The 23896-nt window shown below is 37.2% G+C and overlaps 1 protein-coding gene across 2 annotated transcripts in view; it reads left to right on the forward strand.

Annotated features, from left to right (window-relative positions):
• ADAMTS9 (ADAM metallopeptidase with thrombospondin type 1 motif 9) overlaps window positions 1-23896 on the forward strand; it is a 179460-nt gene that overhangs the window by 42464 nt on the left and 113100 nt on the right. For both annotated transcript variants that reach the window (XM_049777108.1, XM_049777109.1), the window contains 8 exons: window positions 1183-1329; window positions 3842-3983; window positions 6346-6450; window positions 11587-11732; window positions 21224-21405; window positions 21491-21627; window positions 23230-23347; window positions 23582-23677. In XM_049777108.1, the coding sequence (XP_049633065.1) occupies window positions 1183-1329; window positions 3842-3983; window positions 6346-6450; window positions 11587-11732; window positions 21224-21405; window positions 21491-21627; window positions 23230-23347; window positions 23582-23677 (1073 nt within the window). The remainder of the gene's footprint in view (window positions 1-1182; window positions 1330-3841; window positions 3984-6345; window positions 6451-11586; window positions 11733-21223; window positions 21406-21490; window positions 21628-23229; window positions 23348-23581; window positions 23678-23896) is intronic.

Here is a 23896-nt window from a genome sequence, read left to right on the forward strand (position 1 = left end):
CTGTACTATATTCTGGCCCCAGATATTCTATTTTCTTATGGGTAATTGGAATCATGGACCTTTTCATCTCTTCCACTGAAACAAAGCATGTATCAGCTTAGAGAACTTAAATGTCTTACTAACTTTGTCAAAGATGTCTTTGTCATAGTATCCCTAACATGACCCTGGGTCACAATATATTTACAAATCTTGAATAGTCTCGAGAAACAGGTATATCTTTCTATCAGAAAAGACAACAAGCAAAGATACAGAGAAGAAAACATTTCAAAATTATGGTTACAGTAAACATCTGTTTATTATGAAATTGACTATTTTCTTTTTGTTCTTTAATAACAGGTTGTGGTTAGAGCATGGGATAAAACAGTGCGAATTGCTTTAAAATGATTATTTTTATTTACTTTAGAGAAGGGATCTCCCAAGTCATACTTAGGAGGCCATAGGAACCTTCAGGGCAAGTGGTATAATATTAGGGCTATGGACTCAATGCTTCTTAGGCCCTGTTGTGTCAGGAATTAACTAGGTCACTACCAGGGTGCTCAGAGTATACTGTGTCTGGTCATGCTATGGGACCAAGTGGTGCTTGGAGTCAAACTTGATCAGCTATGTAAGCAAGTGCCTTTATCTCTATACTATCTTCTTTGCAAATATAGGCCTAAACCTATGTTTTAACTGCAAAATTAGAAATCGTCTTATACGCCCGGTCGTCTTATACGCCGGAAAATATGGTAGGTTGTCAGCTTGACTCAATAGAAAAAAGCAATGCCCAGATCCACAGTGAGACTCTTGTTAGAATGTTTTCAGCTTCAAGTTTTGCCACTTGAGTGACTTTTTATCCACCACAAGACTATAATCTGTTAAATTCTTGACTGTATAAATTGGTCATTATTATCTTATTGGAACTCCTAATACTGTATACAGCATTTCAGAGCCTCTGCAATTACAACCTGTTCACTTCAGCCAAATAATGAAAGACTTCATGTTCTTCACACATTGAAAAATACTTTGTTTTAAATTGGGTGAAAATTATGGTGGTATTTCTCCTTTAAACTTTATCACTTTAGTTTTGTCCTACTCACCAGGATCTGAGGCCTTTTCCTTGCAGTATCTAATTTTTCTACTCTTAGACATATGCTTGGTCCCTTGGTGCTTATTGACATATTTATCATTGTCTCCTTGTCCTAGTTTTAACATGCCTCATGATGACAGCAATAAATGCAAAGAAGAAGGTGTAAAGAGTCCTCAGCATGTCATGGCTCCAACACTGAATTTCTACACCAACCCCTGGATGTGGTCAAAGTGTAGTAGAAAATATATCACTGAATTTTTAGAGTGAGTATTGAATTTGCTTTTAGAATAAACTTCCAGTGTGTCTGTAATGAGTTGTGGGAAAGAAAATATAGTCAACCGTTTCTTTTGACATGTTATTTTTGCTTGTAGGAGGAATGAAACTCTCTGACATTTATGTAGTAGATATCTTGCCAGATTTTTGAAGATTATAGGTTGAGCTTAAAAAAATAAAGGCAGGACTCCAGCAATGTACAATGAGTAGGGAGGGCCCTTGCCTTACACATCGCCAACCTGGGTTCAATCCCCAGCATCTCATATGTTCCTCAAGCCCACCAAGAGTGATTCCTTCTGTACAGAGACAGAAGTAAACTGCTAAATGTGTCCCCAAAACAAGACAAAACAAAAACGTTGAGATCTGTAGGAAGATGATGGTAAACATTGCTTATTAGTAAAGTTACAGAATTTATTTAGATTTTATCTACTAGGAATGAATCTGTTTTGATGAGCAGGGAATAGAAATCTGATTCTGTAATAAAGACTACAGTTATATGTCTTTTTTTTCATCTTTAGTTTTTAGTGTGGGGGAGGAGGAAGATAGGGGCTTCAACCAGTAGTGCTCAAATTGTTTTCCTGACTTTGAATTCAGGAGTGCTTCAAGAATTGTATGCAGTGTTGACTATTGAACAGAGGCTGGCTACATATAAAGAACACCTTTCTCGATGGTCCCAATGTGTGTGTGTGTGTGTGTGTGTGTGTGTGTGTGTGTTTGTGTAGTTCTTTTGGACCATACCCAATATTGCTCAGGACTTACTCCTGGCAGGCTTCAAGGGAGACCATATGTGGCCTTGAGACCATATGTGGTGCTGGGGACCAGAACCATGTCACTCCAGAGCAAGTGCCCTATCCTCTATACTATCTCTATGGTCCTCAAGTCATCTTTTTCTATCTCAGCAAACTTTTGCTTGGAAAGGGATATCTTATTCAAATAACCCAAAAGGTTTTATTAATGGATAGAAATGGCAGCTAATTCCATCAAATCTTGGTGAATTAAGAATATTTTGGAGCTAGAGCGATAGCACAGAGGTAGAGCAGTTACTCTTAGCAGGCCAGACACTGCATAATACAGGTTTTTTTTGTATGTGTTTCATTCCAAACCATTACAGTCCTTGCTAGCTAATAACTCCCTTCCACAGCAAGAGTGGAGATCAAAGTCCTTCTTTTATTTCTTCACTTTTCAGTCCTTTGGTTAATTTAAACACCTGTCTACAAGTCACTTAAGAAGAAACATCCTAAGAGCAGGATTGATAATGTCATGGGTAGGGCATTTGTCTTGCACAAAGCTGACCCAGGTTTGATCTCTAGCATCCCCTATAGTCCCCCGAGCCTTCCAGGAGTAATTTTTGAGCTAAGAGCCAAGAGTGACCCCTGAGCACTGCTGGATGTTGCCCTACCCACTGCCACTGCCAAAAGAATATTCTTTCTACTTACTCTTCTCTCTTCTTTCTCTTATCTCTCTCCCTCTCCCTCTTTCTCTTCTATTTCTTCTCCCTCTATCCTCTATCCTCTCATGATCTCTTCCTCTCTTTTCTTGCTTTATTTTTGAAGCTTCCTGAGGCTGCTCAAAGATCCAATTATATTTTATTATATCCCTATTTCACAGGTATGTTGGTATTCTCTCACAGATATGTGAAAGATTAAGTGATTGTCCCAAGGACCTTCAGTGTATATTTCTTCCATCACACGGAAGAGGGGCTTTATTCTCATACATAACCATGAAGTGTATTTGCAGTAAAGTCAACAAAGTTTCTATTTTTCTTTTCTTATTCTTTCTTTTGGGGCCACATCTAGCTGAGTTCAGGGCTTGCTCCTTGCTCTGTACTCAATGATCCCTCCCTGTGGACTTGGGGCGACCATATGTGATGTTGGGGATCAAACTCAGGTTAGCCACATGCAAGTCTAGCACCCTACATACTGTACTATATCTTCAGCCCCTCTATTTTCTGTCAACTGGATAGTCTGTCTTTATAAATAATATTTATAAATGTAAATACATAATATAAAAGGATGTATTATATATTATAATTTAAATATCAGATCAATAAAAATAAATATTATAAATGATATTGTTTATTTATAAAGAAAGAAAATAATTTATTTCCAGAGTCACTGATGTCTTTACTCAGGTGGTTACCAAACAGCAAAAATTTAATAAACACAACTGTTGTTATGGACAGGGAATTGTATAAAAAAGACACTGCTCTTTTCCTTAAGAAACTTTCAGTCTATTATGCCAAAAAATAGCATAAAATATCTTCATGTATGATAAATTCTAGACCAGGTAAATGTTTCCTGGTTTAGTGAATATACCTATAAACAAGGATACACCCAAAAATTTAAATTAAGTTTCTTAACTAAATACTGGATAGTAATAAAAATATAAAAGAAAACTTCTCTATCATTAAAATAGTAAGGTAGCTTTTATTTTTATGGATATCCTTTGATAGCCCATTGCCTTCTATTTCTTTCAACCTCTACATTTTTCTGCTTTCCACAGCACTGGTTATGGTGAGTGTTTGCTTAATGAACCTGAATCCAGACTCTACCCGTTGCCAGCTCAACTTCCAGGAGTTCTTTATAGTGTAGACAAACAATGTGAATTGATATTTGGACCAGGTTCTCAGGTGTGCCCATACATGGTAAGTATTTTGGAGCTATTTCCTTTCACCCTCACATGTTGGTTTTAGTCTTTTTAGATGTGTAGTTTTCCATTGGCTCTTTAATATAAACTATTCATTCTGGGAAAATTGAGAATGGTATGTTGATGATGTTGGTACTGATGGTAGTAAATAATTATAATATTTTGTGTTATATGGTATTTGGTCTATACTGTCTAGTTCACCTTATGACTTAAAAGATTCATTTCTCATTTTACAGTTGAGAAGTGAGTTTAGAGAAGGCAAGATTATAGAACAGGCCATGGAAGTGTTTAGCCTTTTTCCCTGTCTTTTTATACCCATGAACCCATCCAGGAGAATTTTATTGTAGGGACTCTTTTAGAAGCTGTAAAGTTGGATCATGAGACAAATCTGTTTCTCCATTTTAACTAGTCCTTTCTGTGTCTTTTGGATCATGAGACAAATCTGTTTCTCCATTTTAACTAGTCCTTTCTGTGTCTTGTAACACAATATTTCTCAATCTTTTCAGATATAGTCTTCTTTTGACCTTGTAATTTTCCTTTGCCCTCACACTTCTACACAATAACTCGGTCTCCTATATAACTTTGGTTGGCATTTTTACCTATGGACCCCTTGGAATATCCTGGGGTTCACAGGGTATACTATGGCCCCTAATTGAGAAATGCTGCTGTAATCACTTTAGGCTTGAAATCACTATTGATAGTCACTTTATTAGTGATTGTGTGATATTTTGTATGAGTTGAGGACATATAGATCAATGGATTGATCCAGTAGCCCTAAAACTGCAGGTGAAAAACACTGTGCTACATTGGGACACCTGTTATATCTTTGTGGTTGTTTTTTTGTTTTGATGGGAAAAGCCAAATATGGTATGCCAAATCAGGAAGTATAATGACTCAGTGGAAAATGTCATGATTTTGAGTACAGTTTATTTTATGATTATGTATGTTTCAGTGTTGCTTATGATATTTCACATAGAAGTAACCCAAATATGCAACAATAGAAAAAAGTAAGCAAATTACAGGGTTTTTACCTAGTAGAATATTATATAATAGTTAAAAATTAAGTGCATTTAGAAACATGTTCTTTATATATTTATAAGTTAAAATAACAGGGTAAAAATTATTTTGTAGAGTACAGCCTTAGTCAGAACTGGAGGAAGAAAGCTACAGAAAGGACTGAATAATTTGAGACATTTTTATTAACAAATATTAGTATCTTCCAACACTTTTGGGTGGGTTGGGCCACACTCAGCAAAGGGGTTACCCCTGACTATGCACTCAGAAATCACTCCTGGAAAGTTCAGGGACCATATGGGATGCCAGAATTCAAATCCGGGTTCATTTCAGGTCAGCCACATGCAAGGCAAACATGCTTCCACTGTGTTATTGCACCGGCCCCAACCAACACTTTTTGATAAAAGTATAATTTATTTTTATATCTGGGGCAGGGCATATTTTGTAAAGTAGTTCCTGCTTGGGGTTACAATGTATTGGCTATATTTTATGCTCAGTCATATCAACTAGGAATAAATCTACAAGGTGGAGTTAGTAGAGAGGGAAAAATAAGTTACAGTATATATCAACATTTGAAGATATGCTGAGGAGTATTACTTGTTTAAAGCTAAAATGTTGCATGTTATTAGTAGATAGTCCAACATTTATGATAAAAACTATAGAAATGATGAACACCACTCAGGACAGCAGTCCGTCCTTCTGTGGGGAAGGGAAAAGACTGGATCTCAAATGAGCACAGAACAGTATCTTTAGCTATGCCTAAGTCCCCTTCTAATTCAGTGGTATGGATAGGAGTGACCATTGTATTATTGTTTTTAATTCTTGTATATCTGAAATATTTCAAAATTTTATTCTTTTTTTTTCCTCTGACAACCCCTGAAAGTCCCTGAAATGAGTCAGTCATAATACAATCAGAAATAGGAAGAACACTCATTTTGATGTCCAGCTTAACTTTAATAATTTCACAGTTAATCATATTTGCTTATCACAACAGCTCATCACAAACTTAAACGCAAATCACACACTTCACTATGCATGCTTTTTAGTTCTTCTGAGCCTCAGTTTCTTCATCTAGAATGTAGAGAAATATTACTGAAGACAAGATGACATCATGTATATTTTAAGTACATAGTTCTCTTTTAATACATTTCAAGTCCTACCAAATATAGACATGTCTGTTCTGTCTATTCCTTGTTATATTTTTTATAGTGTTTATAGTTTTTTTCTAGTAGGAGATAAAACCCCTTTCTAACCACCCTTATATCATTGGCACAATATAATTTGAAGGTATCCATTGCTTCATTGCTATTTCCTATTCAATGAATTTGTCCCATTGAATTGAGCAGATGCAGTGTAGACGTCTCTGGTGCAACAACGTGGATGGAGCTAACAAAGGCTGCCGGACTCAACACACACCCTGGGCAGATGGGACAGAATGTGAGCCTGGAAAGGCAAGTTATTCGTCATCAGTTTTTCTGTCTGGGTCTAGAAATAGGCAACATTTTGACTGGAGACTCAGTCGTCATTGTTTAGGACATTTTAAAAAAAAAGGCACTCTTTTATATGCACAATGATTTTCTGATATGGGATATTAAACTTGATTATTGAAAATCACGAAATCTTATTTTTACTAGAAAATGTAACCTACATTAACCTAGCTTAGGACTTGGTTAGTTGGTGTGAGTTAGTCATCTAACCTAATTACTTAAATTGAATGTGTTTGATCACAATAAAATCACTGGTCTTATGCTTCTCAGTCAACCTAATTCACTTGCTGGTCTGTTTCTAAAATATGTTATCCTGAAAAACTCACAACAAAGGATTCTCAATGGTATAAAGAGACTATTAATAAGTAAAATGGTCACAAACCAGGTACCAAATTCAAATCCAATGTGGTAATGGAATGTTCCAGGCAATGTGAAACACACATATACACAGGCAAATCTTGGGCAGATATCTTTCTGTTTTTTTTCTTACCTTCTGTTTTTGTAACAGAATATAAGAGAGCAAATGGTAATTTTATACCTGAGGAATGGAGAAAGTTGGAAATATTTCAGAAATCTTTCTCCTTGTATTTAGCAAGAACAAGAGACTTTAGGACATTCCAAGGGGCATACTTGACTATAGAGAAGCAACTATGCAGAGAAAATGATAAATACATGTTTAGCTGTGTTTTAGTAAAGTGTCCAAATCTAACAGCTTTTCTAAAATGTGGGTAAATGTGTGTTTATTCTCCTGAAGAGTATTTATGCATTTTACAAATGCCAAAGATGGTGAGTATGTCAGCATAGAAATTCTTCGTATTTTGTTTTGTTTTCATAGATTTGGCAGTAATACACCTTTTTTTCCATGAGAAATTTTGATTTATTTTGCTCTTACATTATTTTTTTCCATTTTTCTTTTTTCTGCATTGCTTCTTCAGCATTAAACTGGGGCTGCTGACACAATAGTCTTTTGATAAATGGCTCACTCATGTCTCTTTAGTTTTTCATTCTATTGTTTATTCCATTAACATTTTCATTTTAATCTTATTTGTGAGTCTGAGGTATGAAACTCTTGTAAATCTTCTTGGAGCTATTTTAACCCTTAAGTTTCTCTTTCCAAGTTTTTTGAAAAAAATATATTGTTGTAAAATATAATTTAAATGATTTTAGACATTTTTAGAAAAAAAACCTATATTTTGGCTCAAGCACTAGAAGCCACATAATACTTTTTATAAAGGGATAGCCATGAATTGTTATTACTGTTTGCCTAATATGTTTAGTTAAAGTAGATTATCTTGGTATAAGTTTGTCAAACACCTGCCTCCCCCAGCATCATCTGTCAGGTCTTTCCTCTGTTCTTCTCTCCTTTGAATAACTGTCAATAATCCTATTATTATGGCTACATACAGAAGTTTCTTTTAACGTATAGAATTAATAAATTACATTTCTGCCAGGGAAATTTAAGGGCCAATTTTTTGGGGGCCACACCCATTTGATGCTCAGGGGTTACTCCTAGCTAAGCGCTCAGAAATTGCCCCTGGCTTGGGGGACCATATGGGATCCTGGGGGATCGAACCGCAGTCCTTCCTTGGCTAGTGCTTGCAAGGCAGACACCTTTTTTTTTTTTTTTTTTTTTTTTTGGGTCACACCCGGCGGTGCTCAGGGGTTACTCCTGGCTGTCTGCTCAGAAATAGCTCCTGGCAGGCACGGGGGACCATATGGGACACCGGGATTCGAACCAACCACCTTAGGTCCTGGATCAGCTGCTTGCAAGGCAAACGCCGCTGAGCTATCTCTCCGGGCCCGCAAGGCAGACACCTTACCTCTAGCGCCACCTCGCCAGCCCCAGGACCAAATTTAAGCATCAGTTATAACTACAAATATATCATAGTAAGGAGTTTGGTTCATAATTAGGAATTATAGTAATATAACAAAACTGTTTCTTTTCTGAAAGTAAAAAATTATCCCAGAGTTTGAAACTATTGTGGCAGCTCAAAATATCACCAAAGACTCAGAGTCCTAATTTCTTTTCTTTTCTTTTCTTTTTTTTTTTTTTTTTTGGATTTTGGGCCACCCTTAGGGGTTACTCTTGGCTATGTGCTTTGAAATTGCTCCTGGCTTGTAGGACCATATGGGGCACTGGGGATCAAACCCAAACGCCCTACCCTGTGCTATCACTCTGGTCCCATTTATTTCTGTTTTATTATCTTAAGGAAATGAATGCCAACCTTAAGGTCACAAAATAGCTGCTCTAGATCAAGCCATCAAGTGTGAATTCTAGGCAGAAGCTAAAGAGCAAGGAGTTAAGGGAATTCCTTAAAGAATTTCACTCTATGAATTTTACTGAGTTCTCTTTGATCACTTCTTTTATAAGGGAATTTAAAATATAGATTCTGTTACCAAGGATAAAGGAGAGAGTGAATTTTGCATTTTCTCATTAATCTTGCTTTTGATTTAAATGTTAGTCTTTATTTAGATCCTTCCCATTTGCTCATAGAAGCAGCATGCATCACTGTTGAGAGTATTCCCTTGAGTTTAATGGTCTGATTTTTAGTCTCAGCTTTTTCCCATATTTTATATGCAGTCCTCTTTAGTATAGAAGGTTTTCTTTTCTGTAGAAATGAGTGCTATACTCCATATTGCAAGTGTATTGTGAGGATTAAATGCACTAAGAAAGGTACATAGTGCTTAGAATGCTTCCTGACAATATAAAACTGTGTAACTTTTTCTATGATCATCGCAATCCTTACATTTATTCTCAGGCATGTACTAGATGTGTCATATACTGTTTCTAATGTTAATTTCAAGACAACTTTGACAGATAGGTCCCCATTTTTAGTTAAGGGAGCAGAGTTTGGTGACTCACCAAAGGTCATAGTATTTGTAGATGTGTCACCAGTCACAGCCAGACCATTTGTCACTGTTAGACCCGTGCTGTCTAACCTGGTAGCCCGTAATCCTCAGGGTAGGGTAAGAACTATGCAACGTCAGTCTGAATTGAGACTGCTTAAGTGAAGATACATAATAGGTTTTGGTTGAACACCTAGGATGAAAAAGAAATGTCAAAACCTCATTTTACCTTGGTTAGGCCTAGGAAAGTAATGTTTTTGATACTTTAAGCAGGATCAAATTAATTTTCATTTTACTGCATAAAGTATGGCTAGAAATTTGATTTTGATTTTGAGCCATGCTTGGCAATGCTCAGGGGTTATGCCTGTCTCTGCACTCAAGAATTACTCCTGGCACTTCTTGGGGGATGATATAGGATGCCAAGGATCTAACCAGGGTTGGCCCTGTGCAAAGCAATTGCCCTACCCACTGTTCCTTCTCTCCAGCCCTGTGACTTGAACATTTTAAATTGCATGTGTGGCTCATGTTACATTCTTATTGTAAAATGTGCTATAGCTTCTTAAACCTTTAATGAAAAATGTGTTTCATGACCATATACATTTAAAATTTGTCTTAAAGTAATTTTTGGCAGTTATCAATAAATGTCTGATTATCTGCCTATCAAATATGACTCTGTACATTTTTCTGGCGGGCAGACACCCTTGCCTAGAAAAATGTTTAAGTAGCCCTGCTCTAGACAAAACTGCTTCTCATTCCATTTATTTGCATGCACACGTATTCCAAGAAATATCTGGGACTGTTCTATAGGCAAATGCAAAATAAATTCAACAGTGGATAAGGTGCTTGCTTTGCTGACCATGTTCAATCCCCAGCACCATATATGGTCTAGTACCTTCAGGAGTGATCCCTGAACACAGAGCCAGGAAGAAGCCCTTGAGCATTGCCAGGTGGGGCCCCCAAACAAAACAAACAAAATAATTATAATAACTTCAGGAAGTAATGTGGTCATCTGCGCCCTAAGTCACATATCCTGGGTATGGTGTTGGTCTAAATTCTTTGCAAGGAGAACTTTTAAAACCTCAGTCAAACAGCCTAGGGAAAGGAGAGGCATCTTTAGATAGAATCTAAGAGGATAATTACACAGGACAAAGCTGCAGAATGGAGAAAGCTTAAGAGCACACTTTGAATCCTATTTTGGGATCAGCCATTTCCACCGAGATCCTCACCTTGCATTTGGCCACTTTCCTCACACACACTTCTATTCCCACCTGGGGACCTCTTCTCTCTCTGCCTGTCTCCTCCCTATGGCTAAATCTTGGTGGTGCAGCAACTCCCACCAGCTCTGCTTCAGAGATCTGAGCAAGCAGCGGGGCGTCACCCTCCTGCCGCCACTGCTGCCTCTCTGTCTTTGTCTACCACTCAGTGACCTCAGCTTTATGTCAGGGCCTCACACCCCAACAATGGCAGAGGGCTGAAATGGGTTTCTCGACCCGCTTGTCCCGCTGAGAAGTTTTGTTTTGTTTTGTTTTGTTTTAAACAGCATGGCCTGCTTCCTGTGCCAGGCTCGAGATTTGAAACCATTAGGTGTGTGTGTGTGTGTGTGTGTGTGTGTGTGTGTGTGTGTGTGTGTGTGTGTGTGTGTGTGTGTGTGTGTGTGTGTGTGTGTGTAAAATAAGGCAATAAAGTTTAGGGCTTCTTGTCACATGTCCTTCAAGCTTTAGTCTCAACCTATATGATTTGGTGAATTGGTTTTATAGAAATCAGGGAACTTGCCTTTTCTCTCTCCCATTTTTCCTTTAAATCTATGGGATGCAGTAAAGCATTATATTTTGCCAAACTTATATTTCTGGACCTTGTTGATGGAGATTCACTAGGTAACTCCAGTAACTCACTTTGATACTGACTGTATACAAATGATCTGTCCATTCCTCTCCTCATTTTCCAAGTAATTGAGCCCTTCAAAGCTGGCCTTTGGCATTACCTGACAGCTTGGAGCCAACCACTTATTGGTCAGTTTTAGTCATGCATGTTGTAAATGAAGACACAGCCATCATCAGTAAGTACCAGATAAAGGTGTTGACAGCATTCTTGATTCACATAAATGATGAAATTGTTTTATTTCCTAGCAGAACGTGGCAAATAAGTGAATGCATGATATATATTTTAGAATGTGGCAAGAAGTAATGCATGATGCATTTTTAGACTGTCTATCAAGAACTGAGCTCTCATCCCTGTTTCCCTTATTGATCACAGCACTGCAAGTTTGGATTTTGTGTTACCAAAGAAACAGATGTTCCTGTGATTGATGGATCCTGGGGAAGTTGGACTAACTTTGGGATCTGTTCAAGAACGTGTGGAGGAGGCATCAAAATAGCTAGTCGAGAGTGCAACAGACCAGAGTGAGTCCTAGTATTTGTAGATGTTCCTATAAGATTAGCATGAATGAACTGTTCCTTTAAGGTAAATTTGGAATTAATTCTTTAGCTAGAAGTGATAAAGATATCTTGCCAAGTTAAAGAATTAATAGACATTCAGGGCAATCTAGCTCAATGGTACCTGTTTGTTTGTTTCCTAACATTTGCCCTCTATATTATTTTTCCATTGACACCTTTTTGTACAAGTTTTTATCTACCCAACAGTTGATGCTTTTGTATTGGTTAGTATCTTTCCCAATTTTCGTAGGTAAAACTCACTGCTCCCTGGGCTTGGAATAGTTTGCTAATTATTAAATTTGTTTAATAAATAAATCTTCATGAGCAAACAAAAATAGGACATTTATTTTCCATTTGTACATAATAATACCCAGTCTAGTGAGCTACTAAAATGCTTTTCAAGACATTTAGACTCCCACAGCTTCATTAGGAGATGCCAAGGAACCTTGGTGTCCCAAGTCAGGGTTGATTTTCAAATTCTTATAATTGTTATATGGGTATGACATCTAAGGTCCCAAGCTACAACCTGACAGTTTGCCAGATTAGGAGTATTTTTCTTGTGGGAATAATTCTCATTCTGTTTTCATAACTGTCTTTACCTACCTAACCTTCTTAAAATTTACGTGTTCAAATAAAATTAGATCCCCCCCCCCCTCCAGCATCTCTCTTGGCAAACATATGTTTATTGAGGAGACTAATTATAAGTAGATTAAGTGATAACCATCTTCAATTATGAGGTATAATGTCCAATTTTGCATGACTCTAAGATGTATTAAGTATAAAGGATTAGAAAGTAATACATGGTATTATTGTCATTGATCCTATTTGGATTAGAATGTCCAAAAAGACTTTACAGAGTAGGGCGAGTTTTCAGATACATAAACCAATAACAACATTTTTGTTTGCTTTGGCCTCTCCCCAGCAATGTTGCTACTCCTAGCAGCATGTGTTGGAGGTCATGTGATACTGGGGTAAGAATCCGAGCCCTTTCCATGCCAGACATGCACTCCAGCTTTTCTGGTTCTTTCTAGCTCCCAGCATCAATTTTTAAGAGCCAGCTGCTTTGGGATTATGCACCATTATTTCACCCAAAAATATTCAATGATTTTCAGAACCTACAGAAAGGTGTGCAAACTTGATTGTAGAGAGAGCCAAACTGGTGGACTAACTAAGGGGAGTGGCATAATGCCATAAGGTTGCTTTGACACAGCAGTGGAGGCTAATCTTTCCAAGTGGTTGTTCATAGGTAAGAAAAGAGCTAGTGAGGATCTGGCTTTGACATTTTATAAATAGGAAAATCCTGAATTGTGAAAACCAGAAAGGACAGAGTGAATACTGCAAACATATCTAATTTCTAGTCCTAATCTAAATACTCTGCAATATAAATTACATACAATAATTATTTTTAAAAAATCCTTAATTTTCTGACATTGATAGATTCATTGTTTGATTGCAGAGTTGGGTTATTGAAATAGAGCCTCACACATTCAAAGTTTGTGTTCTATCATTGAGATTCTTTCACTTATGTTTATGTAATATTTGCCCCCTGGTGGAACACAGGATGTGACTCAAGTGATAGAGAACACACAGAGCATGTGCATAGCCTTGGATTCAATTACTGGTTCTTCAAGGCTTTCTCAAGCATAGTCAGGCCTGGCCTTGATAGTTCCTAAGTACTTCTGTCTAAGCTCTAAGGATATCATAATTGACAATAATAGTAACAGCACATATTAGCCTCCACTAAGGACAACTAAGCAATACTAAGGCATAGTTTTTAGGCTATAAACCTAGAAATGTAACTATGACTATGAAGATTAGATTTTCTATAAAGTCTGTATTTTGAAGTTCTTATAATAGTGTGCAAATAGCTTATGCTTTAAAATTCCATCACAAGGTCTATGTGATGCAAAAGTTTTGGCATCATGTATGTATTCCACATAAGGAGTAACCAATAAAAACTACTAGATATGTAGAACATCGGGTGTTTGCAAAAGATAGTAAATGCTAGAAATATGACTCTAAGGAGCAGAACATATGCCTGGCATGCATTAAGTCCTGATTTTAATCTCCCGTGCCACAAACTTTCCATTCACCCCAAGACAAATGTGTATAGCCCTGGTAGCCCCAGCACTATTGGGTCCGAAGTATGACATGGCTGAGCTGATCCTTGAATAGTTAGATCCAAATCACCATGATTACTGGGAGTAGACCCCAGTCCACAAGCATTGCTGTGGATTTTTAAGAAGATTTTCTTAAAAAAATGGAATCAGAGCCAGAGCAATAGCGCACTGGTAGGGTGCTTGCCTTGCACACGGCTGACAAGGACAGACCTGGGTTTGATCCCTGGTATCTCATATAGTCCCCCAAGCAAGGAGCATTTCTGAGCACATAGCTAGGAGTAACCCCTGAGCATCACTAGATATGGCCCCCAAAAACAAAAAAAAAATGGAATCATAGATAAAGTATGTGCTTATTTGCATTAAATATTATATAACAAAATTAAGCTATCTAGTTTAATTATTAAAAAATCCTTTAAAAATTAGTCATATATCCTAGCTGTTTTGTATTGTTGAAGATACATAATAAACATTGTAAGCTAAGAGAAAGTAAAACATTATAAGCTAGGAAAAAGATTTAAAAAGATCTTGAATAATACTTGGTGACTATATGGAACCATGTTGTTATCGTAAGTATTACTATGATGAGGGCATACTATGATGAGTACACACTTTTAAATTTTTACTCCAGAGTCTCCCATTCAAAAGAGTATTTGGTCTGTTTGGTCTTAAAAAAAAAAAAAAGTCTTAAAGCAATTCTAGAAGTGATGTGGGAAGTGGAGAGAGATAAATCACTCCATAATTGGAAAGGGCCAGACAAAGAAAATCAGCCAGTGTAAAGCTCACAGCGGGAAGGAATCTTGAGCTTCAAAGTGAAGCAGAGAGCTTCACATTCAGAAGCTAGAAACCGCTCATTAAAGACTTCAATTAGAGGTCCTTGTCCTCGCTGTTTGCTGTGGGAGGTTTTAAAATAATACAACCCACCTAGTTGAGTGTCAGCACTGACATCATTTCATTAAAACTCCTCCGAGTTATTTGCACTTTGGGATGCCCCCACTTCGTGCAGGAAGGAGACTGCCCCTGGAAACATAAGGTACAATGGGGGAAACCCTAGGACTAGAGAAAGGGAGGTAGAAAAAGTGGAGAGCAGGTCCGAGTTTCAGCTGGACTCTTAAAGCTTGTTTGTAGGAAATCACACAGCAGATGGTTCATTATGTAGAATGTGCAAGTGGTTGGTGTCATGATTTTCAAGGAGTTTGAGGGAAACAGCCCCCCATTCACTGATAGTCTACCCTTCCGATATAATATGAATTTAATTTTTAGAATCCAAGATATGTCTTCATTAATTAGGCAAGAAATTATATTTTATTGTGCTTCTGTGATTTATATGCTTTTATTTAGCATCACATTATACTATATTTTTTCCTTTGAAAATATAAAAGCTAAAAGAGAAAAGGCTTTATTGTAGTATATGAGAGTATGCTTCATTCAGTGAGCAAACTGTAAAACTCTGCCCTTTGTTGGACACAGTTGGTATAGAGTGGTATATATTTTCTGTCATAAAAACGGGGTCTAATATCTGTTTAGTCTTTAAAATGCAGCATTACTTTTTAAAATCTATTTTAACTCACTCTTATAGACAAAAATGAGTATAATTTCTGGGTTATTAGGACAGTTTGTATAACTGTCATGGAGAAGTTATTGTTCCTCCTTTCATTTTCAAAGTGTCTTTGAATAACCATTATTTATACAGTCACCTAATCTATAAGCAGTGTAATAGAGTAAGTTGTAAAATCAGACAACTCCTCGGACATAATGTGGAGTATTAAAGCAAGCCCAAGGGTTGGCACTCAGTGATGCAATTAGCAGACCATTCAACCTTGTACTTGTTATTTTGCATTCCAAATTTGGTTCTTGACTTACTATGACTGGAACAAAATGGCCTTTTGAGTAGTGACACTACAGCTCTGTAGGAAAGGTAACACATTTCTCTTTTTCTGTGCTTTTATTTTCTTTGTAAATTAAGATACAGATGAAAACAAGAATAAATTCCTGCATTTGAAGGGGATAAAAGATTGTGAACTAGATAGTTCAAACTATACTTTCACTACATAAATTGCCATGACATATTACATAAGAGATGCCAAACATATTTTATCTAAGAAAACTAATCTATCATTTAATCTCCAAGAATTGGAGCAGAAAAAATGTTTTAAGCATTGAATTAAATAAATTTAAGGTTAAATGTTTAAATAAAAGGGGAAAATTGGTTTCTGTGGATGAACTATAAACTGATGAATTGATAGATACCTACCTACATAAATGGTTGCTCAAAAAACACGTTGCTTTATTCATTTAATCTTTGAATAGCCTTTCAGCATCTCTACAATTGATAACTTCTTACAATTTTTAAGTATAGGAAACACACTGTCATCTAGGACTACTTGTATCTTTAGAAAAATGTCTTCCTTGTGATCTCCTAAACACCTTTCTGCCCATATTCATACTAAGTAAGCATTCGAGTCGAGATGTCTGTTCAAACTATCTGTGAATAAAGTTTAGCCTTTGTTGAGATTTTAATATACCTGTGATTATCTTTGTTGTTGCTATTGATATTTGGACCACTTGCTGCAGTACTCAGGGTTTACTCCTGGCTCTGTATTTAAACAGCACTCCTGCTGAGGCTAGTGAAACTATATGGAGTGCTGGGGATTAAACCTGGCTAAGTCAAATGCAAGGAAAGCGCCCTATCCAATATTCTATCTTTTTTTCCACTTGTGATGATCTTGGCAACAATTGCTTTATAGTTTTGGCCTTGCAGCATTGTGATTTTTTTTCCCTGTCAACAGACATGGTTTGTAATAAGTTCTTGAAATACAGATTCAATTTGACTGTGCTAAATACATTTCCAGTAATTAATACAGCAATTGCGCTACATCATTTCCATCTCTATTTCCATTTTCATCTCCTAGGCAATGCTCAGGGACTCAGGGAGCCATTCCTAGCAAAATGTAACCAACAATACCATATGGTTCAATGTGGGATTCAGAGATTCAATGCTGCTCTGGCTCAGCAGTACTTGGTCCTCCAGTTCTATGCCTAGTGGCCCTCAGGGGAATTATATAGTGCTGCAGATAAACTCCAAGCCTTGTGTATTCAAGGAGTACACCCCTATCTCTGAATTTCTATTCTGTCCCTGACATGTAACATTTTTGTTTGTTTGTTTTATTTTTGAGCACTCCTGTTAGTACTCAGGAGTTAATCCTGACTCTGTACGCAGAGGTCATTGATAACTGGTTATCCTGGGGGAACATATGTGGAACTAGGCATGAAAACTAGATTGGAGACATACAAAGCAAGCTCTCTACCTGCTGTGTTCTATCTCAGGCCCCAACATATAATGTTATTAAAAGATCTTCAAAGTTAGGGCTATGCAAAGATCAAACTCAGGATTTCGCACCATGTTCTAGCACTGAATACTCTCCTTTGTCCTACATATATTATTTTTAATGTCTGCATTTCATGGAATTTTTCCCATTTGCTTCCATGGAAGAAATATTCCTAGCTAGCTAAATTATTTAGTTGCAAAGTCAATTCCTTCCATCCTGAAGGTAAATTGACTTATCAAAAGCTTTTCCTATTATGTAATATTTGCAATCAGAATAAGTCACATTCCTAGAAACAGAAAATTTTTTATAAATTTCAAAAATATATCTATGTTCCTTAGTAATATATAACCTGCCCTTTACATAAAGAAGTACAAATAAAGTCATAGAGGGATTACATATAGAAAGAACTGTTCCAAGAAATGGCATAGGAGGAAAATCCAGATCATGCATTTTTGGCTGATGAACATACCTGAATCTCTGAACACAGAGCTCATATAATTAGCTTGTGGCCTTTCCAGCAAGGATGCAACTGTAGTGGGACTATGCACAATCAGCAACAGGAATTGCAAAATTACCACAGTGCAGGACTCAGTAGGGAATTGACTTTATTCTAGAATGGCACAAATGTAAATGTTTTCAACTGAAAAATCAGAGACTCTATCTCAACTCTTCAGTGTCACTGTTAAAGTGAAAAAAAATAATATACAGACAACAAGTCAAAATTTGCCTTTTCTAATGCGACTTTATTTAGGAACACTGGAATTAAAATCTCCACTGTCTTAGGTGTTAACGTTTTTGTTTTTTAATTTCGAAGTGTAAAAACTATTCTTATCTTCATGGTTTTATAAAAATAAACTGTCAACAGATTTGATCCTGGGGCTATAGTTTTTAGATCCTCCTTATAGCTAAGCATTGACCATGTGACAGATCTTATTCAGAGGCTTTAATTGTGTTCTACTCAATTCCCCTCTGTTATCCCTATGAAGTAGAGATTAGCACCATCTTTTTTTTTTTTTTTTACAGGGAGGGAGACCAAGGCTTAGAGAGATTAAGTGATTTGCCTAAAATTGCACTGCTCTAAAGAGACTAGTCTAGGATTCAAGCCCTGTTTCCAAAGTCCATATCAGTAACTCTGAGCAAAATTGCTCCTTTTAAGCTCAACTCACTGAGTATATGCTTTGTATTCAGACCTGGGTTCTATCTCTTTACTGAAGGGTCACCCAATACCTCTAGGAGTGATTCACCAGCTCCAAGCTGAGAAGAGCCCCCAAATACTGCCAGATGTGACCCCCCAAACAATCAAAAATTGCTCTTATCATGAAAAGTTCTCTGTGTGTTGTTTCTTAAAACTGCCATTCCTAAAAAATAAATCGCAAAATGTCACTTGCCTTTTGGCAGTGGTCCTGGTACATAAAGGTGGAAACTTGCTCTCTGAAGGGAATGAATCATTTGCAATCCAAAGAACTGTTGCATAGGATAAATTTCAAGTGAGTTAAGAGTTGTTGTGGGAGAAACAAAAGGAAAAAATCCATTTTCTTTCAAAGTGAAAGAAAATGAATTCCTGGGGCCGGAGAGATAGCATGGAGGTAAGGCGTTTGCCTCTCATGCAGGAGGTCATCGGTTCGAATCCCGGCGTCCCATATATGGTCCTCCCGTGCCTGCCAGGAGCAATTTCTGAGCCTGGAGCCAGGAATAACCCCTGAGCACTGCCGGGTGTGACCCAAAAACCACAAAAAAAAAAAAAAAAAAAAAAAGAAAATGAATTCCTTCCAAGAAATATATAAATCATCATCTACTTTAGTTAGGCCAGAATATTTTATTTATTGATGTATTTTACTGCATTGGATGTGAATATTTGGAGGGTATACCCCCTTTCTCTGAACTCTTCTGGGGATCATTCGTAAGTGCCAGAGATCAAACCTGGGCCAGCTACATACAATGCAAACACCCCCTGTATAAATCTCTGACCCCATCAACAAGAAAATTTTAAAAGAATCCACAAATATCATTTCAGTTGAGAACAGTTTGAAGGAGGGCTTTTTTCCAACAAAGTTCGGCTGTTTTAAATTAGTGGGCTTCATGATAAATAGTAAATATTTACCAGATTCTTTGCTCAGCAATTCATTTGCTTTAAGTCTTTCAGGTGAATGAGCCTGGTGTATTATTCATGTGAAATCTGTGTCACTTTATGCAGGAGACTGGGCTTCTTGGCACTAAAAGAATAACTTGGTATCCTGGAAACCAAGACTGAATCATTAAAAACATAAAGAAAAAAAACCATGATTCTGGATTCATAGCTCCTGGATAATATAGCAAAAAGATTACAGAGGGAAAAACCAGATAAACTTGAATTCCAGCACTCTCTCTGCTGCTCACAATGTGTTCTTGGGACACGTTCTTAACTTTCTGAGCCGGGTATGGAAGTAACTCAGCTGCCTTTCCAAAGTGAGATACTGAGTAAGATATTGAGTGAGTTCTGGCAAGTCACAAATGCTAGATTTCCTGCCATTTTGTATCCACAGATGTAGTCTTCTTCATAATAAATAGTAAATATTTAACAGATTCCTTGCCTACCTCCTTGTTTGCTTAGAGTCTTTCAGATCTCTGTTTTTACACATGCAAGACAGAGTTCAGAGCGACCAGGTAGTTCACGCAGTTGCCCAGCTTCTAACTGTATAGCCCAGGCTCTTAACTTGCATGACAAACCTTTGATCATGGGAGCCTGTTTAAGGCAGTCTCATACCAAGGTGGGGTAGGCTATTCAGTGCTGCCTCACAATGCACATTTGATCTTCAAAACAAAATAACTGTAGAGTGGGATCAGATTCATTTCATGATACTGGCATAAAATATTTGCAAGCAAAGATGTATGTATGTGTGTGTTTGTGTGCTCCTTTTAAAGAAACAGAAACTCAAGGCAGCTAAAAACTTTGGCCAAAGTCACATAGTGAGTCTTGGGCCAAGATTGGCACCCAGCTCCAATTTCAGAGTCTTACCTACTCAGCTAAACAACCATTCCTGTATGTGATGGGCATGGGTAGAATTTGCATTCCTCCAAATCTTTGCTTAAGAAGATAAAACAAAAACAAACATAAAACCCAGCAGCAGCAACAATAAATATGCTTCTTATGTTCTGAATTATTCTAAAGAAATAAAGGTGGGAACTTTTCCATCTCAGTGGTGACCTAGAGTGGTGGTGAAATTCAAGCTACTCTAGCCATAGCCTTTGGTGATTGAGCCCCACTTCCTAGGATTCTCTGATCTTCCCATTTCCATGATGAATTTGGCAAGCTGTTGACTGTGGGAAGTGTGTTGTATAATTTACTCTGTGGGTCACATCTGGAAAATTCATGTAGGGTTGCATGCTAAGATTAAATTTGCTCTGTGATGCTCTGCAAAGCATATTCCATATTCTTCTCACACACAAGTTAATGAAACCAGTATACTCTCTGCTGCTACTCCTATTAAGTTAGTCAGGACCTGGACTCATTCCCATTATTCCACTTTATTTTTAAAATAAGACAAACAAAAGCAATGGTTGTCAGGAGAGACTGGGGGAAGAAAATGAATAAAGGTGGAATGGAGTGAAATTTAGGATGGTCTTTATAGGAATAGCTTAGTAGGGAAGATAAGAAGAACTTCTATTTTCTACGTTTTTAAAGTTGAAGATCTTTAGTGAATAAACAGCAGGAATAATGGCAGGAAATATCACTGTCTATTCCAGTCTTTATATTTGCATTTAAGGTACATGGTCTTTCATTTTAACTTTAACATTCATAACAAACATACCAACTATTGACTTCCCATTTCACAGTAAGAGTGACCAAGTCTTGCAAAAGTGAGTGGCTTGGTTATAAACATAATGAGATAGAAGGCAGAATGCAAGTTCAGCTTTCAGAACTTGTTCTATCCTGTTATCACTCATCTTAAAATTGCTTTGCTATAAGATCTACATAGTGCTGTAAAGAGAAATCGACCATATAATATGTGTGCGTTCTCTTTTTTTTTCTTAGGCCCAAAAATGGTGGAAAGTACTGTGTTGGTCGTAGGATGAAATTTAAGTCCTGCAACATTGAACCATGCCCCAAGCAGAAGCGAGATTTCCGAGAGGAACAGTGCGCTCAATTTGATGGGAAGCATTTTAATATCAATGGTCTGCAACCAAATGTGCGTTGGGTCCCAAAGTACAGTGGAAGTAAGTATATCGGTGAAAGGCCCTTGGCAGTCTGGTATGGGATCCAGACCGGAAAGTCACTTTGTACCACATTTCTCTTCTCTAGTTCTGATCAAGGACCGATGCAAATTGTTCTGCAGGGTAGCAGGGAGTACAGCCTACTACCAGCTACGAGACAGAGTAACAGATGGAACTCCATGTGGCCAAGACACAAATGATATCTGTGTCCAAGGTCTTTGCCGGGTATGTGCCAGATAGTATTCTCTTCACTGTGATGTCTTGCTGCCAAGTTGTGGCTTCCTTAACAGAATAGCAGCTGCTGCTATCTGTGTGCTATCTCCAGGGCAAGTGGTTCTTAGAGTGTGGTCTCCATATCAGCATTAGGTGATGCCAGTGTGTGCCGAACTTTGAGAGCCATTTCCTTAGATTTTTCTTGACATTCTTTACTTCTTTGTGTATGTGGATTTGTGTGTGTCTTTAAAGGAGGAGTTGAGGGGACATGTCTACAAAAACTTTCTCTTGAAAATTCAGATTGATAATGTATATACAAACTTTACTATAATCTTTCTGCTCAAGGTTAAGTGTGAATGATACCTGATAAAACATGATTCTAGACTGAATACCCAGCTGCAGAAAGATGCCATGGGAACATATGATCACACTCAGGTTTCTCTGTAATGTTACACATGATGGTGTCTGTCTGAGATAAACCTTTGATTATTTCTGAAAGGGAAATATAGACATTTCTGGCAAACAATAATGCATCAAAACTATTATTTCTTTTAGGATATGTGTGTATGTGTGTTTGGTATGTGTGTGATATCATTTCACAGTTCTTACCAGTCAGAAATAATTCCTAACACAGCCACATTCTGAGATAACATTGTACCTTCATTTAGTCCATTGCATTGTTGAATTCCATGGATGTATCAGATGGATGTGAGTGTAAGTTCCTAAAATCTTTTCCTACTTCCCAAGTTGTCACTACAACTCAGTTTTTCTTGGTGGTCATAGGTTTGCCACACATTAAATTTCTCCTCAAAGACAAGTTTAAAACGAGGAACCAGGTAGACAAGAATTTGAGTTGTGTTTTTCAAAATGCAGGTTTTTATTTTCAAAATGCAGTTTTTTGGGGGTGCACTCCCTAGGCCTCTGAGAAGACCTTCAGGTATTCAGAAACACAAACAGGCACAGGAGAAGTTTCCCTTGAAGTCCTCAGAGTTGAGTTCTGTTCTTATCTTCTGGTTGTTGCTGGTATCCTTCGCGGGCTCACGTCAACTACAGCGAAGGATTTCCCACTGTTGCCTGCCTGTTCATGGCCAATATTTGAACATAGAGAATTGCACATATTATCAAAATATTAAAAGTTTGTGAAATGTCAACATCACACATTCCACAGGGCAGCAGCAATAGTCTGAACTGAATAGGAATGTTCTTAAAATGAAGACAGTCCCTACCATATTCTTTTTTTTACAGAGCTTTTTTCCCACTGTACTTATTTGTACACTATCTCTTTAAACTGGAATCTGAAGATAAAGTTCCTAAGGATTTCATAATATACAAAAAAATCTCATTTGATTTCATAGATTAGGGTGGGCCCCAAGGGTCTATGTCTCTGCAAATGTTCTGCATCTCTGTCAGGATTGAGGATATTCCTGGCTGCCAAATCTTGGGCCACAATTTCCCTAGCAAAACTAGAAAGAATCTGAGTTCTCAGCCCTTGCAAGTTTAAAGAGACAGCTTTTGTGTCATTCTGAATGAATATCATTCAAAGAAATACATGACTTGCCATTTTGTAATCTCTGCATTACTCACCATTTATTTCAAATGTTTTCTTTTTAAAAGCAAGCTGGATGCGATCATGTTTTAAACTCAAAAGCCCGGAAAGATAAATGTGGGGTTTGTGGTGGCGATAATTCTTCATGCAAAACAGTGGCAGGAACATTTAATACCGTACACTATGGTAAGAATCTGTTCCTAAGAACTGTGAGAAGGAAAATTCTAAAAAATTGTTAACCCCGTTTTCTCTGTGAAAGTATTAATGTCAAACATAAATTCAATCTTGATAAGGTTCATTATACACCTGACTATAAGCATCCAGTAATGACACTTATATTCCTTTATTGCCTATCTTTTCCATGCTTAATGAAAATGAGAGCTTCGATGGTATGCTGAATTTCTGCTCAATTTTTTTCAGGTTATAATACCGTGGTTCGAATTCCAGCTGGTGCTACCAGTATTGATGTGCGGCAGCATAGTTTCTCAGGGAAATCAGAAGATGATAACTACTTAGGTGAGACAAACCACCCTTGCCACTTGCAGGAATTCTGGAGCATTTCTTTCTCTCTATTGTGCGTGGAGAGTTTTAAGGGATTTTGTTTTTTCACCAAAAATGTTGATCATAAAGTTGATTTTCTATTTCTTCCTCATTAGGCATCTTTGAAGTATTAGATTAAGAGTTTTGAAGTTAGATAGACCAATCAATGGATTTACTCTGAATCTTTGATAATAA

This window comes from Suncus etruscus, chromosome 7 (assembly GCF_024139225.1).
Source record: "Suncus etruscus isolate mSunEtr1 chromosome 7, mSunEtr1.pri.cur, whole genome shotgun sequence".
NCBI classification, from domain to species: domain Eukaryota; kingdom Metazoa; phylum Chordata; class Mammalia; order Eulipotyphla; family Soricidae; genus Suncus; species Suncus etruscus.